Consider the following 16,639-nt stretch of genomic DNA (forward strand, 5'->3'; position numbering starts at 1 on the left):
ACAGAGTGCTGGAATAACTCAGCGGGTCAGGCAGCATCTGTGGAGAACATGGATAGGTGAAGTTTCATGCTGGAACCCTTCTTCAGACGGAATGACAGATCAGCTACAGGGAGAGGTTGGACAGATTTGGATTGTTTTCACTGCAACTCCAGAGGTTGCAGGGAGACCTGATAGGTTAATAAAATTATAAGAGGCATAGATGGAGAGTCAGAAGCTTTTACCCCCAGGATGCAGGCAGAGGAGATGAGTTTAACTTTGCATCATGCACGGCATGTTGTGGATTGAAGGGCCTGTTCCTGTTACTATGTTACGCAGGGCAGGAAGACACAAAATGCTTCTCAGAGTAACTCAGCGGGACAGGCAGCATCTCTGGAGAGAAGGAATGGGTGACGTTTCGGGTCGAGACCCTTCTTCAGACTGATGCTTATACTCCAGCAGTATGAACATTGACTTCTCCAACTTCAAGTAGCTCTTGCTTTCCCTCTCTTTCCATCCCCTCCCCCTTCCCAGTTCTCCCACCAGTCTCACTGCCTCTGACTACATTCTATCTCTGTCCCACCCACTCCCCTGACATCGACCCGAAACGTCACCCATTCCTTCGCTCTAGAGATGCTACCTGTCCCGCTGAGTTACTCCAGCATTTTGTGTCTATCTTTGATTTAAACCAGCATCTGCAGTTCTTTCCTAGACAGGAAGTAGTGCTGGAATGTATAACTCCCAGGTTAGAGCATATTGTGAGCCCTGTGCAGATCAGAGGGACGAGGATTTACGAGGGCCTGTCAGGTTGGGAACATCTGGCAGGAGGGATGAGGCTGAGGTCATTTAGTTTGGAATGAAGGTGGAACAGCTTCTTGCAATCAAGGATCAGGCTCAGGAACACTAACCCCACTCCACCTCAGTGAAGATCTACTGCAGATCTACCGCACTCTGCACTTCACTTTCCACTATTATCGGCTAGCTACTTGAGATTGAATTGACCGATCAAGACAGGCCCTTCGGCCCGCCGTGTCCATGCCGACGATCGATTGCCCATTCACACTATCCCACTTTCTCATCCGCTCCCTACACACTGGGGGCAACTTACGGAGGGCCAATGAACCTAGAAACCCGAACGTCTTTGAGATGTGGGAGGAAACTGGAGCACCCGGAGAAAACCCACGCGGTCACAGGAAGAACGTGCAAACTCCACACAGACAGCACCTGAGGTCAGTAATGAACCTGGGTCTCTGGCGCTGTGAGGCAGCGGTTCTACCGGCTGCACCACTGTCCCCCCCTCAGTATTACAGGTAATATACTGTATTATGGTGTGTTTATTTGTAAGTTGTTGTGTTAATGTATGTGTAAAGCTCCAGCAAGTGGCAGTTTCTTGTTCCGTTCATGGTATATATGACAATAAAACACTCGACTCGATGAAATTGTAAGCGGTTTAACTTAGAGGATGCACAGGGAACTACAGGTGCTGGTTTACAAAGGACACAAAGTGCTGGAGTAACTCAGAGGGTCAGGCAGCATCCCTGGAGAAGATGTACAGATGACGTTCAGGTCAGAACTTGTCTGAAGATTGGTCCTGACCCTCTGAAGCTGTTTGTCACAGTTTTCCAGCTACGGTTCCTTCTACCTGATGGTAGCAGTGAGAGGAGATCGTGGTGTGGGTCTTTGATGATGCTGGCTGTCTCGTGTAGAACCCTGCGATGGTGAGGAGGTCAGTACCGGGTAGGCTGTCGAACCTTCTCCTTTGCTCTACCTATTGTACTTGAGTTTGAACTGATGGTGTTTATGTAGGGCATTACCTGACCTGATTGGATAGCATGCAACACCAAGCTGTTCACTGTACCTCGGTACACATGACAATAATGAAACTAAAGCTAAGGAAGGTTCTTTGACCTGAAACATTGACTCCTGCTTCTCTTCCCCACAGATGCTGGCCGACCCGCTGAGTTTCCGGAATGTTCCGTCTGCGTGATTGACTCTGCTGAGGTTTCCCTCTGCCCCATACCTGCAAGTGTTGGTCTGTATCACAAGCCGCCGACTCCAGCAGTCGTTGCTGGACCTCCGCCCGTCTCTGCGACACGGTCACCTGTAGCTGCCTCAGCCGCTCCTGTGGAGGCAACACAAGATAACAACACCAGGGCCTGGTGAATTATGGACATGCTGCAACCTGGAGCTAAACACAAAGTGCTGCAGCAACTCAGCAGGTCAGGCAACAGATCATACTGCGCGGAAACCGGCCCTTCAGCCCAACTTGGAAAATCTCTGGAGAACATGGATAGGTGACTTGTCGGGTTGGGACCCTTCTTCAGACTGAAAGTAGGAGGTAGTGGGGGTGTGAAGAGCTGGATGTGACATAGACCAGGACCTATCAGAGCCAGCAACAAATGACCTGAGGAAAAGCGGTAGCCGGTAGGTCCCTTGTTGGCCAGGGAATGGGTGACCTGAAGAGAAACAATGTAGTTCAGTGGTGAACGGTAGAGTTGCTGCCTCACCGCGCCAGAGCCCCGGGTTCCATCCTGACTACTGGTGCTGTCTGTACGATGTTTGTACGTTCTCCTCATGACCACGTGGGTGCTCCGGTTTCCACTGAGATGTACAGGTTGGTAGGTTAATTGGCCTCTCTTTAATTGGCCTCTGCCCCCCTGCCCCTGGTTACCTGGCAGCTGGTGAGCTGCTCTGCTCTGGGGCGGAGTGAGTCGCTGACCAGGGAGCAGTGGCGGAGGAGGAGCTGGACGTTGGAGTGGAGGGTGGAGAGCGTGCGGCCGGCCAGCGCGCAGCTGAAGATGTCCGCCTGTCCCAGCACAAGAAGCTGTTCCGCCATCTCGCGGTGAACTCCATCCAGGGCCGCTGTCCACACCTGGCACATGGGAACAAAATGTCAGTCACCACCAGAGCAGGCCCGCACAGCCAGAGTCACCACGCCACCACCCTGGTCAAACCCACAGCGGCCCAACTCACCCAGACCCATACACCATCTACACTCGTCCCACCTGTCCACGTGTGGCCCATATCCCTCCTAGAATCATACAGCGTAAATAGACCATTCGGCCCAACTTGCCCATGCCGACCCACGTGCCAATCTACACTCGTCCCACCTGTTCACGTGTGGCCCATATCCCTCCTAGAGTCATAGAATCATACAGCATAAATAGACCATTCGGTCCAACTTGCCCATGCTGAGCAACATGCCCATCTACACTAGTCTCACTTGTCCACTTAAGGCCCATATCCCTCTAAACCTTTCCTATCCATTTCCCTGTCCAAATGTCTTTTAAATATTTTTATAGTCGCTGCCTCAACCACCTCCTCTGGCAGCTCGTTCCATACACCCAGCACCCCCTGAGTGAAAAAGTTGCCGCTCAGGTTCCTGTTAAATCTTGCCCCACTCACCTTCATCATGTGTCCTCTTGTTGATGATTCCCCCACTCTGGGTAAAGGGGATAGTACCTGTGTATTTACCCTATCTGTGCCTCTCATGATTTACACAATAACATCGCTGCTCCGATGCTCCATGGAGTAAAGTCCTAGCCTGCGCTACCTCTCCCTATTGTTCACGCCCTGGAATCCTGGCAACACAGCCTGATTCAAGGATAGTTTCTTCCCTGCAGTTATCAGGCAACTGAATCATCCTATCACCAACTAGAGAGCGGCCCAGACCTCCCACCTGCCTCAATACCTTTAAACAGACTTTACCTTGCACTAAACATTATTCCCTTTATCCTGCATCTGTACACTGTGGACGGCTCGATTGCAATCATGTGGAGTCTTTGTGCTGACTAACTTTTCACGTAACAATAATAAACTAAACGTGACATGTGACAATAATAAACTAAACATCCGAGGAAATATTCTCTGCAGCCTATCCAGGTGGATGACGACGTTACCTGGAGGGTGTCGAGTTGCCGCAGCGCCTCCTCACACGGCCCAAGGCTGCAGTGGCCCAGCATCTGCTCAGCAGCAGCCACCCACTCGCTGATCCGGACGGCCGTTCTCTGCACGGCCTCCTCCAACCTCAACCCCGCATCCTGTCGTGTGAGCCCCTAACACAACGGAACAGGACAATAGGGCCCGTTAACCCTGCCGGGAACATTGGGGGGGGGGGGGGGGGGGGGGGGGGAGGGAGGAGAGGAGGAGGGAGAGGGGGGAGAGAGTAGAGAGGGGGAAAACGAGAAGAAAGGGGAGAGAGTGGAGAGTAGAGAGTGGAGAGGGGAGAGTGGAGAGGGAAGAGTGGAGAGGGAAGAGTGGAGAGGGAAGAGTGGAGGAGGGGGGGGAGAGAAGAGAGGGGGGAGAGAAGAGAGGGGGAGAGAAGAGAGGGGGGGAGAGAGAAGGGGGGGGGGGGGAGAGAAGAGAGGGGGAGAGAAGAGAGGGGGGGAGAAAGAGAGGGGGGAGAGAAGAGAGGGGGGGAGAGGGGAGAGAGGGGGGGAGAAGAGAGGGGGGAGAGAGAGAGAGGGGGAGAGAAGAGAGGGGGAGAGAGAGAGAGGGGGGAGAGAAGAGAGGGGGGAGAGAAGAGAGGGGGGAGAGAAGAGAGGGAAGGGAGGGAAAAGAGAAGAGAGGGGAGAGAGGAGAGAGGGAGGAGAGAGAGGGGAGAGAGATGGAGGCCCCCGTCTCCTACCCCTCCATGTCTCCTCTTCCCGCCTGTCCTCCTCACCTCTGTTTGGCCCGCGAGCAGCGCAGCGCTTTGCCCTTGCTCTCTCAGCTGTGCCATCCACATGCTGAGCTCCTCCACATCTGGAGCGGGTCGCAAGACACAGCTCGGCTCCCTAGCTGTGACGAACACCTGTAGAAACATTGCAGACTGTTTAGCACAAAAGGGCATGTGTATCCCTGCCAGCCTGCAGCGTCCCGGCCAACACAATCTCTCTACCTGGCCTGGCGCACAGCTGGCCAGCTGCTGCAGGCAAGCACCCAGATGTTACCGTTTGTTTGAGGGACAAGGCTAATAGCATCTTGGCGCTGTCCAGCGCAGACACAGGCCCTTCAGCCCACCTTTTCAATGCCATACTGGGCTAGTTCCATTTGCTTGCATTTGGCCCATATTTCCTGAGAAGATTACGGAGATTCGGTATGTCAAAGAGGATTCTCTTGAACTTCTACAGGGCAAGTTGAGAGCATACTGACTGGCTGCATCATAACCTGGTTCCGCAACTTGAACATCCAGGAGCGGAAAAGACTGCAGAAAGTTGTGACCATTGCCCTGTCCATCACAGGCTTTGACCTCCCCACCATCGAAGGGATCTATCGTAGTCACTGCCTCAAAAAAGCGGCCAACATCATCAAAGACCCACACCATCCTGGCCACATACGCATTTCTCCATTGCCATCGGGAAGAAGGTACAGGAGCTTGAAATCTGGAACAACCAGGTTCAGGAACAGCTTCTTCCCTACAGCCATCAGGCTAATAAACATGCCAACAAATAAGCTCTGAACTATAACAGACTATTGGTACATAAAATTGCTGGAGAAACTCAGCGGGTGAAGCAGCATCTATGGAGCGAAGGAAATAGGCGACGTTTCGAGCCGAAACCCTTCTTCAGACTGATAACAGACTATTATTATTATTGCACTATATTTGTTCATTTATTGAGTATATGTGCATGTGTATATATATACACACACTGAGCTTTTTATTTCTCCCGTTATGTACTATGTTTACATATTCTGTTGTGCTGCAGCAAGCAGCATTGTCCTATCTGGGACACATGACAATAAAACACTCTTGACTTGACTTGACTTGACGTACTGTATGTCCAAATGTCCATTCAAAGTTGTAATTGTACCGCTTCTCTCACTTTCTCTGGCAGCTCATTCCAGAAATGGACGAGCGTCTGAGGAATTCTTAAATCTCTCTCCTCTCATCTTAAGCCTGTGCCCTCTAGTTTTACAATGCTGCATTAGAAGGTATAAACTATAAGGAGAGGCTGGACGGACCTGGATTATTTTGTCTGGAATGCCAGAGGTTATGGGGATACCTGAAACATCAAATGACGAGGGTGTAGATAGGGTGGACAGTCAACTGTTTCCCATCTTGGAAATGTCAAAGACTGTGGCATAGCTTGAAGGTGAAAGGGGCAAACTTTAAAGATGTGCAGGGCAAAGTTTTTACACTGAGGGTGGTGGGTGCCTGGAACGCGCTGCCTGGGGTGGTGGTGGAGGCAGATACGATTGTGGTTTTCAGGGACTATTGGGTGGTTTTCAGGGACTATTGGATCGGCAGATGGATATGTAGGGAATGGAGGGATAGTCTCCTCTGCCTAGATCACGTGCAGGCAGAGACTAGTTTAACTTTGCATCATGTCTGTCACGGTCATTGTGGGCCAAAGGGCCTGTGCTGTAATGTTGTGTAGAAACAAGGAACTGCAGATGCTGGTTTTCAAAAATATGACACAAAGTACTGGTGTAACTCAGCGGGTCAGGTAGTATTTCTGGAGAACATGGATAGGTGATGTTTCGGGTCGGGACCCTTCTCTGCACTGGTTCTGTTATATGTTCACAGATGAAGCTTGAACAGCGGTGGTGGGCGGAATGGCTAGTCAGGAAATATCAGCTGAAGAGAAAGATTACGGGGAATGGGAGAGAAGACCAGTGAATCTTCGAGGTCGCTGCAGAGCTCCTGAGGCATGGAGCCAACATAGTGTAGGATGTTAGTCTGCAAGTTCTCCACCCATCCAGGATTATTCCTTGGGACAGAGCTCCCTCTCTCGTAGATCCACAGTACCATCACCTCACAGTCTCCGACCAAACCTCCTCCAGCTGCTGCTAAAGCCTCTGGCTACAAGGAGACACAAGGAACTGCACATGCTGGTTTGCAAAAAACCCACAAAGTGCTGGAGTAACTCAGCGGGTCAGGAATCATCTGTGGAAATCATGGATAGGTGATGTTGCGGCTCGGGACCCTCCATCAGACTGTTGCATTGTGCTGTTATAGGTACAAGTCAACTCTTGACTTAGTCCTTCTTGTGGTGAGAGGGAATAGACAATAGACAATAGGTGAAGGAGTAGGCCATTCGGCCCTGAGCCAGCACCGCCATTCAATGTGATCATGGCTGATCATCCCCAATCAGTACCCCGTTCCTGCCTTCTCCCCATATCCCCTGACTCCTCTATCTTTAAGATATCTAGCTCTATCTAAGCTATCTTGTAACAGCCCTCTGAGACGAGAATTCCACAGACTCCAACTCAATAGCAAGAATGTCCGTCTCCGTGGAAGGGGGCCCCTGGAGGGAAGGGGAACATGAGGGTCCAAACTCTTAATCTTATATATGTTTCAATAGGTACCTCTCATCCTTCTAAACTCCAGAGTGTACAAGCCCAGCTGCTCCATTCTCTCAGCATATGAGAGTCCCGCCATCCCGGGAATTAACCTTGTAAACCAACGCTGCACTCCCTCAATAGCAAGAATGTCCGTGTGGAAGGGGAGGGAGGGAAGGGGATGAGGGAGAGAATAGACAGAGGAAGGGGATTAATGAGTGGTGAGGGAGAGGAGGAGTGGAGGAGTGGAGAGAGGAGTGAACGGGAAGGGATGAGGGAGTGCTAAGGGGTTGTGAGGGTGAGAGGTGGTGGGAGGTAGGGGGTGAGGAATGCAAGAGGAAGTGAGAATGGGGGGGGGGGGGTTAAAGAGGGTTCGAAGGATGAGGAAGTACCGCATGTCCCCAACAACCATCAACAACATCTACAGATGTGCCGTAGAAAGCATTTGGTTTGGATATCACAACTGGTTTGGATATCACAACTCTAGCCGGAGTTCAGAGGGCAGACTGTGTCGAACTGTGTAGGGGCTACTGACCTGGGGCTCTGGGCCTTGCTGAAGAGAATCTTCCAGAAGCTTCTGAAGGCCCTGGGTCTCCTGCTGGAGTTGTTGCCAGCAGTCCAGGATCTGACGTTGGAGCGTGGGCCCCGGGACCGGGTCTGCTGGGGTCCCCACTACTGGCCGGTACACGTCCCTGGGTCAGTCACACACGTCAGTCTCATCCCCTGCAGCCCTCCCCTAAACCCCCTCCCTCCTGGCCTCCTGCCCCCAAACCGCCTCCCCCGATCCACCAAACCTCCTCCCTCAATTCCCCCTCCCTCCTGCCTTCTGCCCCCAATTCCCACTCCCTCCCACCACTCCCCCCACCCCTCCTGCTCCCCCCCCTCAACCCCCTGCCCTGCAATTCCCAATCCCCCCCCTCCCTCCCTTGCACACCATCAACCCCTCCCTTCCCCCCTCCTCCCTCCCTACCACAATTCTGCCCACCTCCCCCCTCCCCCCAATCCTTCACACCCCCCCCTCCCTCCTTCCAATTCTCCCCACTCTACCACTTTCCTGACATTCCCCCACCCCAATCTCACAGGGAATCTGTCTGTGTCAATCTGCACCAGGAGCTTTCCGAGGCCCAGAAGATTCACGAGGATGTTGCCGGGACTCAAGGGCCTGAGCTACAGGGAGTGGTTGGACAGGTTAGGACTCTATTCCTTGGAGTGCAGGAGGATGAGGGGTGATCTTATAGTCGTGTATAAAATCATGAGGAGAATAGATTGGGTAAATACACAGTTTCTTGCCCACGGTAGGGGAATCGAGGACCAGATGACATAGGGTTAAGGTGAGGGGGGACCTGAGGGGCAACCTTTCCACACAGAGGGTAGTGGGTATATGGAAAGGAGCTTCCAGAAGAGGTCATTGAAGCAGGGTCTATAACAACATTTAAAAGACACCTGTACAGGTAGATGGACAGGAAAGGTTTGGCGGGATGTGGAGAACGTGGGTAGGTGGGTCGAGCCCAGGATGCCATGGACAAGGAGGGCTGAGGGCCTGTTTGTGCTGTATTAGGTGTGATTGAGGGACAAATCCCACGACAGGGTGGCCTTTACCCACCTTCCCCACCCACCAGTGAGGGGTTGTCAATACCTTGTGGGGGCTTCTGCTGGGATCCTGCTATCATCAGGAGCACGTGGCTGGTCTGAAGGCCACATCATCTCTGTCTGCTGGGCCACCTCCTTGGTGGGGCACAACTGGGACAGCTCCTGCAAACCACACCCAGAGGCATTAACATCTGGACATTATACCACAACACATCTGGAAATCATTGAGGCCACATCTGGATATCACACCGGGAACCCTACACCTGGAGATTGCCCACTTCCACCTCCACATCTGGAAATCACTCAATTGGACCTCCACATCTGGAAGTGACACCTGGAGATCACATCTGGATATTATATCTGGTGACTGTATGATGATGATGAGGAGTGTGAGAGTACTACTGCTGTACACGTGTTCTGTATCTGAGATGTTTATCTAATAGGTCTCCAAGTGCTTATGTATAGTGAGACGTTCATCAGACTGATTCCTGGGATGTCAGGACTTTCATATGAAGAAAGACTGGATAGACTTGGCTTGTACTCGCTAGAATTTAGAAGATTGAGGGGGGATCTTACAGAAACTTACAAAATTCTTAAGGGGTTGGACAGGCTAGATGCAGGAAGATTGTTCCCGATGTTGGAGAAGTTCAGAACAAGGGGTCACAGTTTAAGGATAAGGGGAAAGTCTTTTAGGACTGAGATGAGAAAAACATTTTTCACACAGAGAGTGGTGAATATGTGGAATTCTCTGTCACAGAAGGTAGTTGAGGCCAGTTCATTGGCTATATTTAAGAGGGAGTTAGATGTGGCCCTTGTGGCTAAAGGGATCAGGGAGGAGCGAAGGCAGGATCAGGTATGGAGAGAAGGCAGGTACAGAATACTGAGTTGGATGATTAGCCATGATCATATTGAATGGCGGTGCAGGCTCAAAGGGCCGAATGGCCTACTGCTGCACCTATTTTCTATGTTTCTATGTTAAATGAATTGCACTCTAGCTCGGTACATGTGACAAATAAAGTCCCGTACCAGGGGCCGGAGCGGTCTGTTGGGGGAACGTACCTCAGCCGCAGGGTCTACCTCCTCCAGCCGGGCAGGAGGGGAGGGGGAGTGTGAGGGGCTGGGGCGGTGTGGGGTATAGTGTGAACTTGCCGGTCGGGGGGAGTGTGAGCAGGCTGGTGGTGCGTGGGGAGTGAGCGAGCTGGGGGGCTGGGGAAGTGTGTCGGGGGTCCTCCCCACAAGCCGGGTGGAAGTAGGAGATGAGGATGTGAGCGGGGCTGGGGAGGTGGGTCCGTCAGGGAGGCGTACCTCAGCCGTGAGGTCCCCTCCATAAACCGGGTGGAGGTGAGGGATGAGTACGTGAGCGGGACTGGGGAGGTCGGTCGGTCTGTCGGGGGAGACGTACCTCAGCCGTGGGTTTCCCCATCTCTAGCCGGGCGCGAAGCTGTGTGAGGGAGCCCCTCAGGGAGCCGAGGCGTTGAGACAGTGCCTCCAGCTCGGGACCCCCCTGCTCCAGGCCCATCCCCGTCAGGCACACCAGGCGTTCCTCAATCTCTGTCAGCGCGGTCTGCGGGGAAGGGCAGAGTCTCGTTACCAGGGCCGGCGGCACCATAGTGACCACAACACACCAGCAACATTTACACCCAGAGACGTTAACAGCCCAGTGGTGTCCAAGGTCGAGGACAGGGTCAGGACAGTAAGATCAGTAAGATGGGGAAGTCCAGGACAAGGGGTCACAACTTAAGGATAAGGGGGAAATCCTTTAAAACCGAGATGAGAAGAACTTTTTTCACACAGAGAGTGGTGAATCTCTGGAACTCTCTGCCACAGAGGGTAGTCGAGGCCAGTTCATTGGCTATATTTAAGAGGGAGTTAGATGTGGCCCTTGTGGCAAAGGGGATCAGAGGGTATGGAGAGAAGGCAGGTACGGGATACTGAGTTGGGTGATCAGCCATGATCATATTGAATGGCGGTGCAGGCTCGAAGGGCCGAATGGCCTACTCCTGCACCTAATTTCTAAGTTTCTATCAGCGTGGAGAACACTAATAAGCAAGGGCAGTTTGAGAGGAAGGAGGACGAGATTCTGGGGCTCTAGAAGAGCGTTAAAGTGGATCAATCCCCTGCACGTGATGGCATTTTAGATTTTAGAATATAGAGATACAGCGCGCAAACAGGCCCTTTGGCCCACTAGGTCCGTACCAACTAGTGATCACCCCATACACTAGTTCCATCCTACACACCAGGGACTATTTTACAATTTACAGAAGCCAATTAACCTACAAAGCAGCAAGTCGTTGTGATATGGGAGGAAACCGGAGTACCCAGAGATAACTCACGCAGTCACATTGAGAACATACAAATTCCATACAACATACAGCACCCCTTAATCAGGATTGAACCCGCGTCTCTGGCGCTGTGAGGCAGCAACTCTACCACTGTGTCACTGCGCTGTGAGATAAACATAGAAACATAGAAATTAGGTGCAGGAGTAGGCCATTCGGCCCTTCGAGCCTGAACCGCCATTCAATATGATCATGGCTGATCATCCAACTCAGTATCCCGTACCTGCCTTCTCTCCATACCCCCTGATCCCCTTAGCCACAAGGGCCACATCTAACTCCCTCTTAAATATAGCCAATGAACTGGCCTCAACTACCCTCTGTGGCAGAGAGTTCCAGAGATTCACCACTCTCTGTGTGAAAAAAGTTCTTTCTCATCTCGGTTTTTAAAGGATTTCCCCCTTATCCTTAAGCTGTGGACCCCTTGTCCTGGACTTCCCTAACATCGGGAACAATCTTCCTGCATCTAGCCTGTCCAACCCCCCAAGAAGTCTGTAAGTTTCTATAAGATCCTATCTCAATCTCCTAAATTCTAGAGAGTATAAACCAAGTCTATCCAGTCTTTCTTCATAAGACAGACCTGACATCCCAGGAATCAGTCTGGTGAACGGTCTCTGCACTCCCTCTATGGCAATAATGTCCTTCCTCAGATTTGGAGACCAAAAACTGTACGCAATACTCCAGGTGTGGTCTCACCAAGACCCTGTACAACTGCAGTAGAACCTCCCTGCTCCTATACTCAAATCCTTTTGCAATGAAAGCTAACATACCATTCGCTTTCTTTACTGCCTGCTGCACCTGCATGCCTACCTTCAATGACTGGGTGTACCATGACACCCAGGTCTCGCTGCATCTCCCCCTTTCCCAATCGGCCACCATTTAGATAATAGTCTGCTTTCCCGTTTTTGCCACCAAAATGGATAACCTCACATTTATCCACATTATACTGCAATAAATCCCGAGGTTATTGAGAAAGACAAGAGAGGAGATTGTGCGAGTCTTGATGAAGGCCTTCTCAAATCAAATCAAATCAACCTTTATTGTCATCTTGCAAAGCAACAGTTGCAGTGCAAAATGAGAAGACGTATCCCAGGGAATACCGGAGCATTGCACATGAAACTTAAAACATTTCACACATAATAACAATAAAAAACAATCCAGTCCCTGATGAAACAGTATAGTTAAAAGCAGGTACAACAGCAACAAGAGAGGAGATTGTGCGAGTCTTGATGAAGGCCTTCTCAAATCAAAGTGTTGTACTTCCGGTGGCGCTGGTGCCAGCAGCCTCCACCTACAGCCCGGTATCTTTTTTTTTTTGTTTTGTTTATTTAGTTATGTAAAAGTGTGTTTTTTTGGTGTTTCTATGTGGGGGAAGAGGGCACGGTGCGGGGGATACCGTCCTTCAGCCGATTCCTGGTGAGGACGCGACTATTATTCGAGTCGCGTCCTCGCCCCCCCCCCCTCCCCCCTCCCCTACCTACCTGGATTGGCGCGGCCTTCCTGCCGGGATCGACCGGAGCTCCAGCAGCGGCGGGACAGCGCTGAAACATCGCGGGGCTGGCGATGCCTTACCGGGGGTCGCCGTCTGGAGCCCGGAGTGCTGGACCTGCTGCACCGACATCCTGGAGCTGCGGTTTGCGGAGCTCCCAACGCGGGCGGCGCTGATGGACAGCGCGGGGTCCTGTGACTCTGCCCGGCTCGGCCTGCGGACTCAGGAGCTGCAGACTCCGGCAGCGGGAGGCGGCTGATCAGGAGGTCCGGGCCGCTGAGGAGGAGGATGCTCACCGTCGGGGTTCGGCGTCGGCGTTCCACCAGCCCGGCGTGAGGGCCTGAACATCGGGCCACCCGGGGCGGCGACTGTGGGTGCTCGGAAGGCCCCGACCACAGATGAACACGGAGGGGAGGCTGGCTGGACTATGGTGCCTTCCTCACCTTGGTGCCATTTATGTTATGTTGTGTCGTGGACTTTCTGTGTTTGTGCTTTTTTTAAATTCAATTTCAATTTTATTTTTAATATGTTTTATTATTTATTTATTTTTTTGGTGATTTTTTTATGATACTGCCTGTAAGGGAAATTCATTTCGTTGTCTCAAATTGAGACAATGACAATAAATTTGAATACAATACAATACAACATTAAAATACAGTAAAACCAATCATTAAAATGTCCAGGGCAGCTGATTTGAGTGGCCAGTGCCAGAGTTATTAAAATGTCAGTGCAAAGCCGCAGAATCAGGTGACTGTGTGTACAGTGACTGTACAGTTGACTTGACTTTGACTCTGACATCGGGGGGGGGGAGAGTGCAGTGGAGAGATAAGTTTTTTTGGCCTTCCATCACAGCGATGTGATGGATGTTTATGTTAATTATGTTGTGTCTTGGGTCTATTTGTTTGTAATGTATGGCTGCAGAAACGGCATTTCGTTTGGACCTCAAGGGGTCCAAATGACAATTAAATTGACTCTCTCTTGACTCTAGCAGCCTCACAGCCTGTGGCAGGAAGCTGTTTAGCAGTCTTGTAGTCCGGGCTTTGATGCTACGGTATCTCTTGCCTGATGCCAGGAGATCCAGGTGTGTGTGGAGGGGGTGCAGTTTGTCCTTAGCTATACTCAGAGCTTTTTTCAGACAGCGGCTCTGGAACAGTTCTTGTACCGAGGGTAGGGAGACGCCAATGATCCTCTCTGCTCCCCTCACTACCCTCTGCAGAGCCTTCCTGTCTGAGCAGTTGCAGTTGGAGTACCACGTGTTTATGCAGTACGTGAGTACAGACTCCACCGTGCCCCTGTAGAAAGTCCTGAGGATGTTGGTGGGGAGTGAGGCCTGTTTGAGTTTCCTCAGTAAGTGCAGTCGCTGATGGGCCCGTTTGACGGTCCCAGTGGTGTTCCTGGAATAGGTGAGACTGTCTGTAATTTGCACTCCGAGGAACTTAATACTCTCCACTCTCTCCACTGTGGTGCCACTGATGTTGAGGGGTGTGTGTTTTGGCTGCACCCTCCTGAAGTCGACAACCATCTTTTTTGTTTTGTCGACATTTAATGCTAGATTGTTGTTGCCGCACCAGTTGTTTTACTTCCTCCCTGTACATTGTTTCGTCATCTGCTGATGAGTCCCACCACTGTTGTGGCATCCGCAAATTTTATGATCTTATTGTCCCTGAATCTGGCAGCACAGTCATGTGTGAACAGTGTGAACAACAGCGGGCTGAGCACACAGCCTTGAGGGGAGCCGGTGCTCAGCTACAGGCAAGCACCCAGAAGATTTGAGAGCAGTTTAAGCTGTTTCTTTATTTTAAGAAGGGAAGTAGAGATAATCCAAGGAATTATGCTCCAGTCATGTCTATGGTAGGGAAACTATTGGTGAGGATTGTTTCGGATAGGATTTATTCCCATTTGGAAGAAGATAGGTTAGGGACAGTCAGCATGACATTGTACATGGCAGATGGTGTCTTATTAACTTGATTGAGTTGTTGACAAAGGAGATGAATGAGGGTGGGGCGGTGGATGAGGTCTACGTGGATTTAGTAAGGCATTTGATAAAGCCCCCCATGGTAGGCTGATCCAGAAGGATTTCATCGAGATGAACAGTGACTTGATTCAGAACTGGCTAACTGATAGAAGACACAGGGTTGTGGTGAGAGGGACAATATTCAGGCTGGAGGTCTGTGACCAGTGGAGTTCCACAAGGATCTTGGACCTCTGCTGTTTGTGATATATATATATAAAAGAATTGGACATAAATGCAAAAATAAACACAAAGTGCTGCAGTAACTCAGCGGGTCAGGCAGCATCTCTGCAGAAATGGAAATGTGATGTTTAGAGTCGGGTCCCATCTTCAGACTGATGGAGTTGGGAGGAGAAAGCTAGAAGAGAGATGTGGGTGACAAGTGATATGTAGATACAGGGGTGGTTGTAGAGGAGGGGTGATTGACAGATGGCCAAGATGAAAAGGCAAAACGTGTAAGATAGAGAGAGTAGAGTAGTGCATTGTGAAGCCAGAGGAAGGGATATAGGTGGCAATAGTAGACAATGGGGGAGAGCGAGAAGAAGGGGGTATCTATCAATACCGTGTCTGATCATTTCCTTCTGGTTGTGCATGGGATTGAGCTGTGCCTGAACTGGCTGACACATATAGTTCAGCTTAGAGATACAGCACAAAAACAGGCCCTTTGGCCCACTGAGTCTATGCCAACCAGCATACTAGTCTATGTCACCCATTCATACTAGTTTAATGTTATCCCACTTTCTCATCCATTCCCTAGGCACTAGCAGCAATTAAGAGGGCCAATTAACCTCCCCCCACAGTACGGCACTCCCTCACCTCCACACCGCGGCCCTCCCTCACCCCCCCACAGTGCTGCACTCCCTCACCCCCCCCCCCACAGTGCTGCACTCCCACCACCCCCCACCCCCCCCACAGTGCGTACGGCACTCCCTCACAACCCCACACACGCGGCACTCCCTCACCCCCACCCCCCCCACAGTGCGGCACTCCCTCTCCCCCCCACCCCACACAGTGCGGCACTCCCTCACCCCCCACATTGTGGCACTCCCTCACCCCCCCCCCCCCCCCACCACAGTGCGGCACCCCTCACTCCCACACCCCCCAACTCCCAGCGCAGCACCCCACATCACCCCCCCCCCCCCCCCCCCCAAAGCGCGGCACTCCCTCAGTACTACACGTTGTCTCCTGGTGTGGGATTGTTCTGTGACTCAGGGGAAGTGTGTGAGTACGGGAGAGAGAGTTAATCAATGAGATGTTACATCTCCCTCTGCCTTGCGTCACCTTCAAACATGAGATAATAACCAGGCAACATCATGTTCTCTTTGCACAAACCTGGTGACTCTCTCCTTTCTTGGCACCCACCTGCCGTTCTCCCAGTGAGACAATTACCAGGCGAAGATTACTGCACAACCCATCTCCATCTCCAGCTGACAGCAGCCTTTGCATCTGAATGAGTGAATTAGACCTGCACCAATTACACTAACAACCACTTGTACAAAGGCAGGCAGAGGAAATGAACTCAATAAGAACATGATGTTTTTCTGATCATCTGTCATACTTTTCCCAGAATCTATGAGCTGGCAGCAGCGCAGGGCAAGAGCCAATTGATTCTATTAGTTTAACGTTTAGTTTAGAGCTACAGCATGGAAACAGGCCCTTCGGCCTGCAGAGTGCACGTTGACCAGCGATTACCCGTTCACACTAATTCTATGTTATCCCACTTTTCTCATCCACCCTATACACTAGGGGCAATTTACAGAGGGCCAATTAACCTACAAACCCGCATGTCTTTGGGATGTGGAAGGAAACCAAAGCACCCAGAGGAATCTTAGCAGTCATAGGGATACCGTGCAAACTCCACATAAGCAGGACATTTGGCATGTCTGCAGTGACTCTTCCAAACTTCTACAGATGCACCATAGAAAACATACTGTCGGGTTGCATCACAGCTTGGTTTGGGAACAGCCCAAATGC

At 51.3% G+C, this 16,639-nt stretch overlaps 1 protein-coding gene across 1 annotated transcript in view; it reads right to left on the bottom strand.

Annotated features, from left to right (window-relative positions):
• The window catches only part of LOC129700594 (uncharacterized), a 107,831-nt gene that overhangs the window by 15,088 nt on the left and 76,104 nt on the right, over positions 1 to 16,639 (bottom strand). The window contains exons 38-44 of the mRNA XM_055641212.1: positions 10,232 to 10,393; positions 8,876 to 8,991; positions 7,775 to 7,931; positions 4,640 to 4,768; positions 3,876 to 4,031; positions 2,648 to 2,848; positions 1,997 to 2,098 (exon numbers count right to left, since the gene is read on the bottom strand). Of these exons, the coding sequence (XP_055497187.1) occupies positions 1,997 to 2,098; positions 2,648 to 2,848; positions 3,876 to 4,031; positions 4,640 to 4,768; positions 7,775 to 7,931; positions 8,876 to 8,991; positions 10,232 to 10,393 (1,023 nt within the window). The remainder of the gene's footprint in view (positions 1 to 1,996; positions 2,099 to 2,647; positions 2,849 to 3,875; positions 4,032 to 4,639; positions 4,769 to 7,774; positions 7,932 to 8,875; positions 8,992 to 10,231; positions 10,394 to 16,639) is intronic.

Source organism: Leucoraja erinacea, chromosome 9 (genome assembly GCF_028641065.1).
Source record: "Leucoraja erinacea ecotype New England chromosome 9, Leri_hhj_1, whole genome shotgun sequence".
NCBI lineage: Eukaryota > Metazoa > Chordata > Chondrichthyes > Rajiformes > Rajidae > Leucoraja > Leucoraja erinaceus.